The sequence below is a fragment of the Alosa alosa genome, chromosome 8, assembly GCF_017589495.1.
Source record: "Alosa alosa isolate M-15738 ecotype Scorff River chromosome 8, AALO_Geno_1.1, whole genome shotgun sequence".
In the NCBI taxonomy this organism is placed as follows: Eukaryota; Metazoa; Chordata; class Actinopteri; order Clupeiformes; family Clupeidae; genus Alosa; species Alosa alosa.
In genome coordinates this window covers 1500585-1516767 of record NC_063196.1, presented here as the reverse complement: position 1 = coordinate 1516767, position 16183 = coordinate 1500585, and the positions used below count along the sequence as shown (strand labels likewise).

The following is a 16183-nucleotide window of genomic DNA, read 5'->3' as shown; positions in this document are numbered from 1 at the left end:
GAAGGAATGGTTTCAAAATAAAAAGTGGTTTCAAAATAAATTTTTGAAGAGACTGAGCTGAAAATGTCTCACTTTCATCCAGACTGAAATATCCCTGAGGTATGCACACATTCAAGCAGAAATGGTAGTCATCAGGTGAAAAAGACGGGTAAAACTTCTTATCCGCATAACATATAAATTCCCTTCCTGTTTTCATCCATGGACTGTTACTAATTAAAGTACATACATCTGACAAAAGGGTCTCAGGTTGAAAATGCTGGAATTCCCTTTCAAGGTGTTTATGAGTGACGTATTTTAATGTTTCTTCTTTTTCAAAAAAGGATGAGATGGAACCTCCGCAGCCAGATGTGAACAGTCCATATGAAGAAGTTTACAAAGACTCAAGCACCTTCCTTAAGGTAGAGACCAGAGTTAATGTCACTAGTAAACATGTCACTACATGTTGTCTGATGTAAGCATTTTTTGTATCTTTTTGGTTTCTGAAAAATCTATTTGTAATATCTAACCTTTTGCAGATTGACCGTTCTAATATTGGTACCTGAGCACCAATTATATTGAGTCTAATATCCCTGCCATCTAGCAACTGATTTTTATGAAGGAAAACTTCCTTATAAACATCAAATAATAAGCTTAATGGCAATATGATTGGTTAAGGGATTTGTGACGCCAGTTTTTTCTACTACCTGACGATGAAGTGCTGAGTTGACAATTCACTCTACCAGAGGTGGACAAAGTAAACAATTCCTTTACTTAAGTCAAAGTATAAATAAGTGCATTATAAGTATATACTATTTTGATCCTGTGAGGGAAATTTGGTCTCTGCATTTATCCCAATCCGTGAATTAGTGAAACACACTAGTGAACACACAGTGAGGTGAAGCACACACTAATCCCGGGGCAGTGAGCTGCCTGCAACAACAGCGGCGCTCAGGGAGCAGTGAGGGGTTTAGGGCCTTGTTCAAGGGCAATTCAGCCATGCCTACTGGTCGGGGTTCCAGCAACCCTCCGGTTACAAATCCGAAGCGCTAACCAGTAGGCCACGGCTGCCGCCAGATACACCTTGTTAAATTTTACTCCGATACAAGTGAACGTTGCAAAGGAAAATTTGTACTTGAGTTGAAGTACAGAAGTAGTTGCTCTTAAAAATACTTAAGAATTCAAAAGTACAAGTATTTTTCCTTTTTAGTCAAGTCAAGTCAGTTTTATTTAGTATAGCGCAGTGGTCCCCAAACTACGGCCCGCGGGCCGGATACGGCCTGCCACCTCATTTTGGGTGGCCCCCCAAAACATGTTCGTAGTATAGCATCTGGCCCGCACGGGAGTATGAAATCGTCAAACTATAACCTCCGCAATTTCCCCCATTCATTTTCTATGGAGTCTTAACAGTACACATGTAATACTCTTTTTTGTCCACTGGTGGTTGTTTTGGCACTGTTTCGCGTTTGCCATCAAAAATGTAGTCCTACCTGCAAACAATGTAAGAGGCCTATGCTGACTGCATCAGTGCTCAAAGTATTCTAAAAGTTTATCAATGAATTGTTAATAACTAACTAACTTATATTCAAGTCATATTTCTGGGACTTTCTGGGATAATTATTTTTATTTGTTCAAATGTTCATACAATGTTCACAAGTTCAGGTGAGTGAAAGTTAGAATGGTTCACACATTTTTGATGAAATATACTTTTGGGACTACCTGCTAATACTTTTGGGAATGCAAAAGTCTTTTTATTAGTATTATTTAATTTGAGTTAAATTTTACACTGATATGGCATGATGGCAATATAAACACAGCTAACAATGGTATTAAATTGCAATAGCCTATAGATTAAATGTAATGGAATATTCAACTAAGGTAGACTGCTGTTGTTCACAGCACTAAGCTATTTATGGTTACTGATATATTCCGAGTCTCTGGCCCTCTCTTACAGCCAGGCATAGTAAGCTGGCCATCGGAAGAAAAAGTTTGGGGACCACTGGTATAGCACATTTAACATGCACAGAGTGTTACCCAAAGCGCTCCACATATAAGACACTGACACAAAACAAAAGACAATAACACAAAAAATGCCGGACGGAGCGGCGTAGTCGCCAGCGTACATGTGACACCCAAGACATGACAAAAACATTTTTTAAAAAAACAAACACAAAACATGCCGAACGGAGCGGCGTAGTTGCCAGCGTTCCCGTGACACTAAGACATACAAGACAGACAACACTCATTTGAGGTATAGCGCCAACTAGTTAAAAATGAAAAAGCAAAAATTAGGTGTAATCACAGGTATCTTTGGCTGACATGTTCAAAACTGCATCTTCAAAAGTGTAGGATCATTATGACACCCTCTGACGGCATGCCAGTTTCCAGTTTCGTGGAATTCTATTCATGGGGGGCCCATTCAATAAGTTAATGTGTACATTTGATGACTAAACTCCAATTGGCCTGTAGATGGCCGGACACAGTTTTCTGTGACTATCTCGAGAATGAGTAAATTATTTGTGTATTTTGGTCTCCATGGTTCATGTCGGCACATCCCATTTTCACTCATTTGAGGTATAGCGCCACCTAGTTAAAAATAAAATGACAAAAACGAGGCACTGTAATCGCAGGTATCTTTGGCTGACAGTTTCTAAACTGTACGAAATTTGAAGTGTAGGATCATTATGACACCCTCTGAATGCATGCCAAGTGTCGTGGAATTTCGTTCATGGTGGCCCATATAAGCTACATGCACACACACACACACACACACACACAGAAACACATACATAAAGACACACACACACACACAAATAAATACACATACACACACATAAAGACATACACACATTAGCCTTATCTGTTATTTCCACAACCCCAAAAAATTACTTTTATCAGGATGCATAGTATCCTGGATCCTGAAATAACTGCCTTTTAAAAATAAAAGTCTGCCTGCCTCTAGGGGAATTTAACATAGCGGGGTGTATACTTATGCACCCTGTTTTTGTGTGGGTAGCCGTGGCCTACTGGTTAGCTAGCACTTCGGACTTGTAACCGGAGGGTTGCCGGTTCGAACCCCGACCAGTAGGCCACGGCTGAAGTGCCCTTGAGCAAGGCACCTAACCCCTGACTGCTCCCTGAGCGCCGCTGTTGTTGCAGGCAGCTCACTGCGCCGAGATTAGTGTGTGCTTCACCTCACTGTGTGTTCACTGTGTGCAGTGTGTTTCACTAATTCACGGATTGGGATAAATGCAGAGACCTCAAAAGAGTGTATATATACTTATATACTTTAATGAAGAACATTTCTTTATTTATGATACATTATTGATTCACAAAAAAAATAGTGTCCTAAAAAGGTGGATTTTTTTTCCCCGTTTTTTTTTTTTTTTTTTTTTTTTTTTTTAATTTTCAAAAGATGTTTTTTATTCCTCTTTTTAGTCAACTTTAACATGGGGGTGTAAACTTAAGCAACCCACTGTATAAACACGCACGTCGCACGCGCACACATAAATCACGCTGATTTTAAAGTTATCTACAATAACTACCAGTGAGCAGTCACTCGCAGCATATAGACACTAGTGCAGCACTTCACTTTCCACCACTACTGTGGAAACTGTTGCTATGCTTTCATGTGCCACTGTTACGGTTATTTCAGGATGACTGCATAAACATAAACCTAGCAAGATCTGTGGATTTGTGTTGTGTCTTCACAGGCTAATATTCTCATGCGAATAGTTCTTTTTTGAAGTGGCCAGCATAGGCTACTACTTTAATCCGGACCGTGACACATTCACAGAAAACTATGACACTGCTATTTAGACCTATGAGGTAGACAGACACACATATCCACACCCATTCATCATGGTGGAATATCTCACAAACTCTTTACTCAACATATTACAACCTAGCCTGTCGAGCCAGACCCACATTAAAATGTAGGGTCTGGGCACTCACCGTTCGCAGTGCTCAGTCCGAGGGGCGGGATAATCAGTTGTCTTTCAAATTCCCTCTGCACGCAATAGGACAGCGGCCGCGCTATGAGTCCCATGCGTTTCCCACCAGCGGAGCTAGTTGGCTAGTTCAAACGTTTGCCAACTTAATAAAAGCTTAACTCGTGTCACACTGTTCGCCAACAGCAACATCCATTTTATTTGTTTTCAAGTAGCAGGGAATTCAAGCCAAACCGTTGCAACTCTGCCATCAATCATTATGTTAAGCCCACCTAACGACTCTATACACGATTTCATTGGCCTGATTGAGTTTCGATTTCTGGAGCTCACAAGCCAACGGAGAGTTGCTAGACTAGCCCTGGCAGCAAATATAATTTGCTGCTGCTAGGGGCGCGTCTAGATTTCTAGGCCAATTACAACCCATATATCAGAATAAATAGCAGACCTCACGGAACACAAAGGTGTAAAGCATTTCCCTGTACAATTAGCGGTTCCAGAGTAATTCAGTTTTGAAATTGTAGCACATTTCTATGTGGTCTCCAGCTTTGGGCTTTTGTTCAATACATTATTTCATTAAAGGCCAAATACCAAATAAATGTTAACAATATCGCCTAGATAGCTGTAAATATTAAAATCAGAAGATATACAGCTCATGGCTAAGAGTTTGTAGATGTAGCCTTTAGGGCTGTCACTTTACATTCGAAAATCGATTGCACAATCGATTGGACCAAACAACACAAGTTTCGAAAACTAAAATAGGGAATCGAGTTTAACCAAATATGTACACTATTAACGAATTAAACAAATAAAAAAGATAGATGTAACAAAATTCACAAACAAGAATATAAAAGAATTCCGAAGTGCAGTAAGCATTGCGAAAGCTAAGAAGAAAATTCCCACCCATTTTACGCACCGGAAACGGCTGTTTCAATCAGTTGCTGTGCTGCTCGTGTTTTGCCAAAAAATGGAGGACAACGTGATCAACCTGTGCGACATGTAGAGAGACGAGTGATGGGCCCCAATAACTTGAGGAGTTCGATGTGGAAGTACTTCAGATTTTTGGTATATCAAACTATGGAGAAGAACAAAGCGGTAGGCTATGCAAACTGTGCAATTGAGTTCTACGTAGGCAAAATTTGTTTGACATTTCTAATCGTAAACACAGACACAGCTATGTTGAAGCCTGCAGTCATGTTTGTCATTGTGCACGAAACTTCACACCAATAAATCATCAGAAATATTGCTGGCTTGCGTCTACAAGCGCCCTCTTTACGATCGTCCTAATGCCTGTTAGTTGTTTGTGGATTGGCCTATATTTGGCGTTGAAAATGGAAACGTCTTTAGACATAAAAAAATCGATTTTACAATCGATTCAATGAACACTTATGTCTCAAAAATCGAACAGGATTTTTTCACAAAAGTGACAGCCCTAGTAGCCTTAATGAGTTATTTTCACTAAATGCTAAATATTTTTTTTTTTTTTAAAGCTGAGCTGTGCTTAAAGGTACACTATGCAAGATTTACACCTTAATATAACCATTACAAAGCCAATTTGATGGTAAACGAACTTGTAATAGGCGAATCTCTCACCTAGCATAGCTATAGACGTAGCGTGTCCCTTCCGAGAAAACCAGCCATGCAACTTCAAGAACGGCGGCACGACAAATCTCACGAGAATCGTGAAACATTATCTTTTCAGTAAATATAGCTCTTTGGAGATAGTTTTTGCCTGTTGTTGCATTGCATGTAAATGCCATGGACTATTATCACTGTTCTTCTTCTTATTATCTGTTATTATTATTCTTCTTCCGACCAAATTTGACGTTTAATGACACTAAAACCACTGAACCGTTTGACGTCATTCAAACACTCCTACAAAGGTCTTGTAACGGACAATTGTACGAAGTAATTTTACATTTGTGAACTTTATACTTTTTGAGATATTTACGATAAAAAAAGAGCAATAAATTCCCATTGACTTAACATTGACTGCCGTGGCGGCAACTTTTAGCATTATGACGTGACCTCCAGCTGAAAGCAATCAACAGTTGAACGTGAGCTTCTGAACGTCTTCACCTGCTGTGCCTTGGTCACTTTATTTGCTCGTAAAACTCTCCTTCAGAGGCACATTTCTCTAATTACAGACAAGGTAAGTGTTCCGGTTTTTGGTATTTGAGTCATTTATGTCGTCAAACATTATGTAACGTTAGCGTGTATGAAATGATGGGTCACAAATAACTAAACTAACGTTATAACGTAAGGTAACGTTAACGTTAAATAGTTGACGTTAGCACCTTACTACGTTGATATGTATTATGTAAGGAAACCCACTGTTAATCAACGTTAATATGTCGTCAACTTTACAGTGACCGATAGCTGTAGGTTTCGATAGCTAACGACAATCAAACGTAGCAGCTAATGCACTAACGTTACATTTGTTCATAAGGCCTACCTACCAGGAGCATTTTAACTAGAACGTTAACGTAAACCAGAGAAGTAGGACTACAGATAATAGGCTCTGTTCAACATCAGTTCACTTTCCACAGGTGTATAGAATCAAGCACCTAGAATAGATTATGAATGCAGACTTCGTGGTGCTTGATTATAGCCTAGGGCTAGGCTGTGTGAAGGGACCTGATGAAACCCATCATGGGTTTCATTCATGGCATGAATAACGTTACTTGTTGATGGTCATAACGTTATAGCTTCTACCGTTCACATTTTAGTTAAAGTTAACAAATATATGCTCCTGTTTTAACATATGTTTAACGTTGTACACCGCTTGTTTGTGTATCAAATAGGCCAGGCTACGTTTCATTCTACACTCCTGATTCTTACGTAGCCTAAGTAAACACTATCACGGTATACTATAGTTCGTCTATTGATGGGTTTCATCAGGTCCCTTTCAACAGTTGTATACAATCAAGCACCTAGATTATGAATGCATTGGTGCTTTATTAATACTCCTGTGGAAAGGGACCGTATGAAAGCCATGAATAGGCTACTGTTAGGAAATGGACAATACGACTAAAGTCTTGTTAAAACACACAACAGAAGTTGAGCAATTATGTTTGTGTTGTCAACATAGGCTACAATGTTTACTTGGCCTACTCATTTCTGCATTGTTCTGGTCTATAAATTAAAGTGTAGCCTGGCACGTGAATCAAACTTTCCAGTTGTAGTACATTGTAATCTGTAGGAAAAAATGTGGCTGACAGACCTAGCAAGCTGTTTAAGTTATAGGCTAGCAGTTGGTTATCAAGATACTTAGTATCAGAATGATCCGTCCTTACTCATATGATTATCAACAGCAACAACAGACCCTTTGCCTGCAAAGTTTTCTAAGCTGTTTACGTTTTATATTTTAAAAAAATATGATTAACTATCACCTATACTAAAACTGAAATTGTTTAAAAAGCTTAAACTGTTTACCATGTTAGTCGTTAGGTTATAATGTGTCAGCCTAATGTAATGTAACAACTTCACTTAAATACCTTTGTTTTATTGGACAATTGTACAATTGCAGACATTCCTTGTTTTGGTATAACTGTTAAACTTGCTTTTGCTTTTGCCTTTTAGGTTCCAGACCAGACCAGACCAGTGGTGATGTCTGTGTGCACACCTGTCAACCATACATCTCTGACAATGTTGCTAGCAACATACCTACTACATTCTTACAAACATGTGACCATATCTGTGCACATACCATTTAACCATACTAAGACTTATCTGAGATCTACACTGAGACATTCTGAGAAATATATTGTTGTGTGAGGACTATACTCACTAACTATATGGAACATGTATACCTTTGAATCATATTATTTGTCAACCATTCATACCTTTAATCATACCTGTGCTGTAACATCTGTGAAACATAGCTGTGCTGTTAGACCTCTCTTTTTAGACCTGAGCTGTGCTGTGTGAAAAATAAGATTCTAACCTAAGTTCTGTCTAAAACTGATCATCTGAAGGGCTGACTCTTGTATTCTTCAGTGTATGTATCACCATCAAATTTGACCTAATACCATTAACTGAGGCCTCTAGCTGTTGCTGCCAGTTCAGAGTTACCACTGATAAATAGATCTGTCTTAGGATAATATGATTGGCATTATCAAGTTCTGTATATATAATATACACAACTGTGATTTTTACTTGAAGCTTACATTGGTAAGTGTTCATTAGTGTATTCTGAGTATCATTCTGCTGTATTAAAACAAAGAATGTTGATCAATATTGAATTGACAATTTATTTTTACTGACTGTCATATACTCTAAGCTAACATCTAACCAAGTAAGTGGTTTTCAAGAATACTGTAAGACTATGTAATCTGAATAATCATACTGTAAGTAATATGTTATACACAGCAGCTTTTTTGCATTTACATGCAATGGTAATTCTCTGGAATTGCATTTTCTATTTAATCCTTCATCTCCACAACAATGTCAGCAATAATGACGATAACGTGACCATTTTGGCTACTATGATCATATCACATTTTCATGTATCTGTAGTGGGTGGTAAAAATGTTGAGTGGCTGGTAGATTTTTGGAATCCACCAGCCACAGTGGCAGGTGGACAACATTTTTAAATACCATCCCTGGCAGAAACACATAAACACGCATACACATGCAGGCAAACAGGAACACACAGGCAATTTCCCAAAGTCTGGAGTGAGTGGAATGAGACTTTCATGCGAGAGTGATTGCTACCCTCTGCCATCGGCGTTACTTCTCAGCTTTTTCCGCAGAGCAAGAGCCTTGCCTGATAGCATAGCTTCAAAGAAAGATGGCAGACAGTATTTGTACATTCCCATCCCCTATGGCCGGATTGAAAACATGCAGAACTAGCAATGTAGTCTCCAGCCTCTGGCTAAAAAATCCTCCGATGACTCAAAATGATGATTTTTGCACCATTGGGGGATTTTTTTTCCAGCCCAGAAATACAGATATCTCTCTTCTCAGGGGAAATGAGGGCGGTAAGCACAATCATTCAAAAATACTACCGGGTTTCTAATGATGCAAAGCTTAATGCAAATCGGTGAAGTATTCCTTTAACCGTATATGATATTTTCCATGCCATTTTTTGCATTTTCATGCACAGGTTATTCTTTAGAATTGCATTTCTAGTTTTATTTTGGTGTTTTTGTTTTTGAATTTTGAACAAATGTTTACAAGTGTTGCATTTTAACTTTTTATGTTGTATACAATTTGAAAGGGCTATTTTCCCTTATTAGATTTCTATATTCCCTTTGATTTCTGGCCTGTACCATAGCCACACAATAAACCTTTTTGTGCTACAAATATAAAAGAAATTTGATGTTCCACTTAGTCTACAAAGAGCATTTGTGTAGCGTCATAGTCACAGGGATGTTGGAATCACTGAATAGTGCTCAGTCCATTTGTCCTTGATAATTACAATAAAGGTTAAAATCATGAATTCACTGTGTTCTCTTTACATTGTTCCAGGGAACACAAAGCCTAAATCCTCATAATGATTATTGCCAGCATTTTGTGGACACAGGGTATCGTCCACAGAACTTCATCAGAGATGTTGGTAAGCACAGGGTATTTTATTCAGTATTTCAGCAGTAAGTGTTGGGATTTGTTTGGCATTTTTTCTCCTTTTTTCAAGATCCATTTTAAGTATTTTGTTTTATTAGGAGCTGTTTTAGCCATTTAATTACTATCAAATGTATTTTCCAGACTACTAATATGGTGTTCCAAATGCATTTTCAATTGGATTTGCTTAAACTAGTGCAGTGCCAGTTCAAACATTAGCCTGGCACCGCTCTCCTACGTACTTCTGCTCAATTTTCCCTTCAGTATGTCGTCTGGGTCTGCGGTATATTCGTGGGTTTTCGCCTGCAAAAATCTGCAGGTCCAATCAGCGAACAGAGGGAGTGGCTGAGAACGATGACGTTGAGGTTGTGAGCTAGTTTGAGCCAGACATGCGTCACGACCAAACGTTAGCGATTGGTTATGGCAGATCCAATAGTTTTAAACTTCAACAGAGTACTCGCCTTCAAGGAAGTTAACGCTTGGCAATGGAAAGTGGCCAGACTCTCTACATTATGAAATGTACCAGAGTCTGGTAGGACCAGGCTATTCAAACATGCCATTCCTGTAGAAAACCCATAGCCCAATTACATGACCGCAGGTATGCATGCTTTAAACATACATCATTCCAGCTAAACATTCAATAATGAATACTGAATATTATCAGTCGCAATTGTCGTTGTTTTTTTCAAAGTCTCAAGTCCAAAGTAGCCCGAGTTATTCGAAGTGTCAGTTCATTGCACATAATTTTTACGTAATTTTGAATAGCCACTGCATAGAGCCGAGAAACCCAATGTGTGCTTCTTTTACCGATATATTTAACGATATCTTTTGCATTACTAAGCAAAGCCCGCCTCTTTGTTGTTATGTCTGTCAAACATTGCAGAATCTGAAGGATTCTGAAGGACAAATAATCCTGTGAATTACCACAGATGCTATTCTGTGAAACAATCCTTACACCATGGCAAAGAGGTTATCTCTGAATTACAGATGGAATCATTATAGTTAGAGTTTGTCAAGTCAGTGAACACTCACGTTATCTCATTAGCCTGAAGGAAGTATTGCTGAAGTAATCTATGCAGCAAATAGAGGTACACCTCAGATGCAAACAGGTCTGATAAATCTGAGTTTGCCTAGCATGGACTGATTTTCTTGTCCAATACTCAAGGCTTCATTTCTGGAATATTAAGGTCACCCCTTTACTGGCCGTATTGTATTTAGCTTCTGTTAGAACAAAGTTGGTCAAATGTTACATTCCATGACTTTCTCCTGACAAAAAAAATTTAATGAATTTTTTTTGTCATAACAGCACTTAAAATGGTTCTCATGATGGCTACCCAGACATTCCATTTCTCCACAATGATTCTAGACCACACATTTATTGCAGCAATCCACAGGGCTATATGTTAACTTATTTTGCATGTAGCACTGGTGCTACAGAGGTTAAAATATTTGCAGCACCAGCCACAAAATCTGTAGCATCTGTATAACATTTCTAAAATCTCTAAAAACAATCACAAATTGGGCAGTTTGTTTATCAATTGTGTTTGGGATTTAGGCCTACTGCAAGTGGATTGATGAAAGGTCATGTCGCACCTGGCTTCATTGTGTTTGAAAAGAGCAAAAGCTATCAGCATATTATTATGTTATTTGGTTGATTTGTGTTTGTAAAAAAAAACACACTTGTTTTTTCATTGAACATGTGAATTTTCTCTCATGTGCCAGCAATTCAGTGAACTGGGATTTCTGTCCCATTTTGTCTCAATTTAAGTGAATCCATATCCTACTTCAAATATTCAGGGTCGTAGCCTAGGCTAATGATGTCCGACATGACTTGTCACATAAACATTGTCTATATCAATGGCAATGACTATACAAATAAAGTCTATTAAAATAAAGGTCCAATATTAGATCTGATAAGGTAGCATTTTAAATGGGTGATATAGTTTTTTTTTTTCTTTAACCACAAGCTCCGCGACCCACCCAGAATGGTTCTGCAACCCACTATTGGGTCCCGACCCACCAGTTAAGAAACACTGGTGTAATTGATGGAAGCCACATCCCGATCATTGCACCTGAAGAGTATCCTTGTGACCTACTTTAATAGGAAAGGATGGCATTCCATTGTATTGAAAGCAGTTGGGGATGGTAAAGGTCTATTGTGGAATATATGCGTGAGCTAACCACGTAGTGTGCACGATGCAAGAATACTAATAGTGGGGCTGTTAAGCTCAACGATCTTGCTTTTTATGAAGCATTTCAAGAAGAAGCATGAAACTTTCAGGGTTTGTTCTTGATTACCTACGCTTTAATTCAAGATCTGGAGGCATTCTCAGTTTGACCTCTGAGGTCAGATAGAGGTCACTGACCTCTAATATGTTGTGACATTACTGGTGTCAAAAGATCCAATGATTGGGCAAATCCAAGTACAAAATGTATAATTTCACCAAACAATTCCATATAAATATGGACATGACAAAAATGTAGCCCTACTTGAACTTGAGCTATCAGAAACTCACAACTTGAACTCCTATCACAAATCCCCAATGTAACACTGAACAGGTAACAAATCAGAATTCTAAAATAGTACAGTGAAAGTTGTTGTAGAGCCCTTAGCTTTTGGAGGTAAGAAAAAGGCCTACAAAACGGCTTTAGTCACTGCAGTCACCAGCACATGTGCAGAGTGCTGTGCACATTAATGCTGCCTTTTTGCATTTACAGTGTCCGGTACAACCCTTTTTACAACCACAGTGCACAAGCTCATTGCATGCCTGTAATGCCTCAGGGAGTATTGTCCAACGTGGCTGCATCTGTATCAATCAATCCCCAGTCTGAAGGACTTGGTAACTGTGGGCTAGGAACCAAGGCAAGGCTCCATATGTTAGCCTGGTGCATTGCTCTTTTGATGTGTTGCCTCAAAGCAGCTTGTAAGTAATACAGATCCCGTTTACACGAAGGGAAAACGCAGACTTTCAACTTGGTTTGACCTCTTATTTACACGAAAACCACAACGATTTGGAAAACTCTAGTTTCACAATTGCATGTAAATAGGGAAACTCTCATTTACACGAAAACCAAAACGATTTGGAAAACTCTAGTTTCGCAGTTGCATGTAAATAGGGAAACTGGCGTTTTTGCATTGTGACATGTTGGTCTCTCCTTTGTTTTCGAATCTCTGATTGGCCACCTGTTTGCTCAAAGTGTTCATTTCACCCTTCCCCTGCTGTTTTTATCATTGTTGTAAACAGAAATATTTTCACAAACGAATACCCTGCTATAGCCTATACAGTTAACAACAAAATTATTCATACCCCTGGCAAATATAGATGTAATGTTGATTTTCTCTTGACCAATATGTTTGTTCAGACTGAAAAGGACACTGCCATATGCCAAAAGGTTGTAAGACAATGTGGTAGAAACATGGAATCAACATTTTTTTTTTTTTATAAAAAAAAGTTTTTATCTTTTTTTTAACATTTTTATGAAAAATGGCATGTCCAAAATTATTCATACCCTTTTTTAACCTTTAAACACTGTTCGTTGCTACCCCCCTTAATTTACTGTTCGCGGTCAAATTTGACCGTCCAGTTTTAATTGCTCTTATTTGTAGGAGTGCATGTATGGAGATGTCTTAAGGGGCTATCACATTGTACACGGTATTCGCTGCGCTCGCCGCTAGGTTGCTCTTGGTTGAAGTAACGTCTCAAAGATTTTTGTTGTGCTTGCCACTGGGCTCAGCGCAAAATACCAATGACTTACATGTACAGCGTGCCGCGGTACAACCTGATTGAACTTGACCGCTGCGCGCACAAGGGTTTGCTCAGCGCAGTGGCAGACCAGTTCTTGCGTGCGCAAGCCATTGACTATAATGCATTTCATAGCGCATGCCGCGTGTAATGTGACTGGCCCTTTTCATCTCCTTGATGAAAATTATACTCTTTCGCATTCATTTCCTATGACGGTCATTTTTGACCGTTAACAAAAAAAGTGTGACCAAGTTGAATAAATCCCTCAAAATTCAAAGAAATTAGTCACAATAAATTCCATGTGTTCAAATGCCTTTTGTGAAGGATATCATAAGGTCTTGAGGCAATTTGATGAAAAATGCCATATTTATGGTACAGGGAATGTGTAAATCGGTCATTTTTGACCAGAACAGTGTTAGAAGGTTAAATAATCAATGGAAACATCTTTATTTACCATCAAAGCTCTCAAAATGGTTCTTATAATACCTACCAAGCGTCTCCATGTCTCCACAATGATTGTAGACTGCACCTTTTTGGCAGCAATCTGGGTTTTGAGGCAGGAACGATTATTTGCCATAACTTTGGCCTTGTGCTAACTTTTTTGACTGATTTAGGTCTGGACTCTGGCTGGGCCACTCTAAAATGTTGACATTGTTCTCTGTTAACCATTTCTTGCCTTGTTTGGCTGTATGTTTTTGATCATTGTATGGTTTAATGGTCCAATGATGCCTATTGGGGCAGGTCTCTTGGCACAATGCCTGATCTTTTCCTCCAGAATCTTAGTGTAGTAGTGCTGGGCGGTATGACCAAAAATGTATATCACGGTATTTTTCAAAAGTCTTACAGTTTCACGGTATATGACGGTATTTTTTTTCATGCATAATCAGATGTTCACAGCATTTTCTACAGGTTGAGGGAGGAATTGCTGCAGTACATTGACTAAGGATGGTCTATTTTACTGTCATGATGTAGAATAACTCCACACAAGGGGTAATGCAGTTTTCCATGGCCCCAGAAAATGATGCTGTTTACAAAGAGCCACTCATGATTTTAATGAAGAATCTAATCAGAATGCAAAGACAATTGCAGTCAAAATACAGAACTTTTACTGTGCAAATCACAAACATCTTGTATAAAACCAATACAAAAAGTAGTGCAACTTGCAATAATATACTTTTTTGAAAATTATACAATTTAAAATAAAACCTCTCTGCTAATATGCTTACTCTGTCAAATAGGACTATCAGAAACATGCCTTATTGTTATTGTGTGGTTTACATGACGTTAGTGGTAGGCTAACGTTAACTTCATGTGGATGTGGATGTCTTGTTAGCCTGTCATGAGTTTCGGTTCGGTTCGCTAGGCAAAACATTAACAAAAAAGTCAGGATCAGTCAGGATCATTTCTAACTAGCCAGCTAGTATTGCTCAGTTCATGTCTATAACATGCCTTACTTGCTACCTGGATAATTTTAGCAGATTCTTAAGGTGAGACGAATGATAAGTTCATTAAACTTCACTGTGTTCGGTGGGTTGCTAACTAACGACATCACCTACTAGCCAGCTAGTTACAGCTGTTGAACAATCTCAATAGAATTTTTGTGACAGTAAATCCCCTTCAATGCAGTATCCCTTAACGTTATACCTTAACTAAAGAAACAATTTAAGGTATTCTGTGCAACACCCTTAAATAAACCCCTTACCTAAGGAGAAATTAAGCCTTAAGGGTCCCCTTACCTAAGGATGCCTGTGTGTGTGAAAAATTAAGCCCAAATCATCTGTAAGCGAAAATTAATAACAAAACAAAAACAGTAGTGGCTAAAACATTGCGTGGCAAACCAGTGGCTAGGCACAAAAGACCGTGGCAGAATTGGTCAGTCTGCAAGTAGGTGACGGGTTACACTCCATAACTGGGTTGAATGCATTTGGACCATGACAACATAACTGCATTTATTTGCAAAAAAAATCATTAAATAAATCGTGTCCAAGAAATGTATCCAAAACAGTAGTGGCGTGCACCTGAGATGGAATGAACTCTGGGTTGATCCAGGCCACCTAACTGCATTTATTAAAAAATCATTAAACAACATTACGAATTTCTGGATCATATCCTATATTTGCACACAAGTGTGACAATAATGCACATGCTTACTCAAGGAAAGTCAAAGTAGCCATGCAGTCAATCAGGGAAATATCTTATATTCGCACTTATTAGTCAGCCTTTCTATTCACATGCATGATCCTGTCCCATATGTATTTCTTTTAAAATGAAAACTATCGGTGATATGAAGGAAAACACTTTCGGCAGATGTTAAGGCATGGGCAAATGCGTGAAGCCGACCCCATTTATCACAGGTTTTGTGGAAAGCTCTTCAGAATCTGAAATGTTTGATAACCAGTCATCAACAATCGCGTAACCAAATATCGGGGCTGTGTAGGCTATGTTTCACATTCCCTTTTAATTTTTATCCTCTAATAAGTCTACAGTTGTCATAGATAGGTTGTTGCATAACTTAGTAGAATTTGCGCATGTTGCATGTCCAAATTTAGAAACATAGGCCTATTTTTATATATAACCCACGTTTCACAATATACTGTGCAAATAAAGGCCTAGACTCGCGATCATATAATGTTGTTGCGCTGCATTGCCTCTAAGTGTCGCCAACTGACGATACACATTAGAAATGTGCGTACGCCAGACATGAAGTTTGCGTGGAGGACCGCACATTCTCACGTTCAAGTCAGTCTTCGTACATCCGGACGTGAGCGTGAGAAATGGCGTACGCAGCATTTTTGTGCGTACGCAAGCTTTGTACATGAGGCCCCTGGTCCCCCTGGTTGAAAAATATCCCAAAAGAATACTTTTCTAACCCCCACAATTGAAATGGACATGGTGTCATTGGAATTTAATGCTTCTTTTTTATGCCAATCTTAGGCCATGTCCCTGGGTCAA

General features: G+C 38.7%; 1 protein-coding gene across 2 annotated transcripts in view; it reads left to right on the top strand.

The window, feature by feature from the left end:
* Window positions 1–16183, top strand: part of mettl14 (methyltransferase 14, N6-adenosine-methyltransferase subun) — a 64347-nt gene that overhangs the window by 21585 nt on the left and 26579 nt on the right. For both annotated transcript variants that reach the window (XM_048250844.1, XM_048250845.1), the window contains 2 exons: window positions 321–398; window positions 9396–9483. In XM_048250844.1, coding sequence (XP_048106801.1) covers window positions 321–398; window positions 9396–9483 — 166 coding nt within the window. The remainder of the gene's footprint in view (window positions 1–320; window positions 399–9395; window positions 9484–16183) is intronic.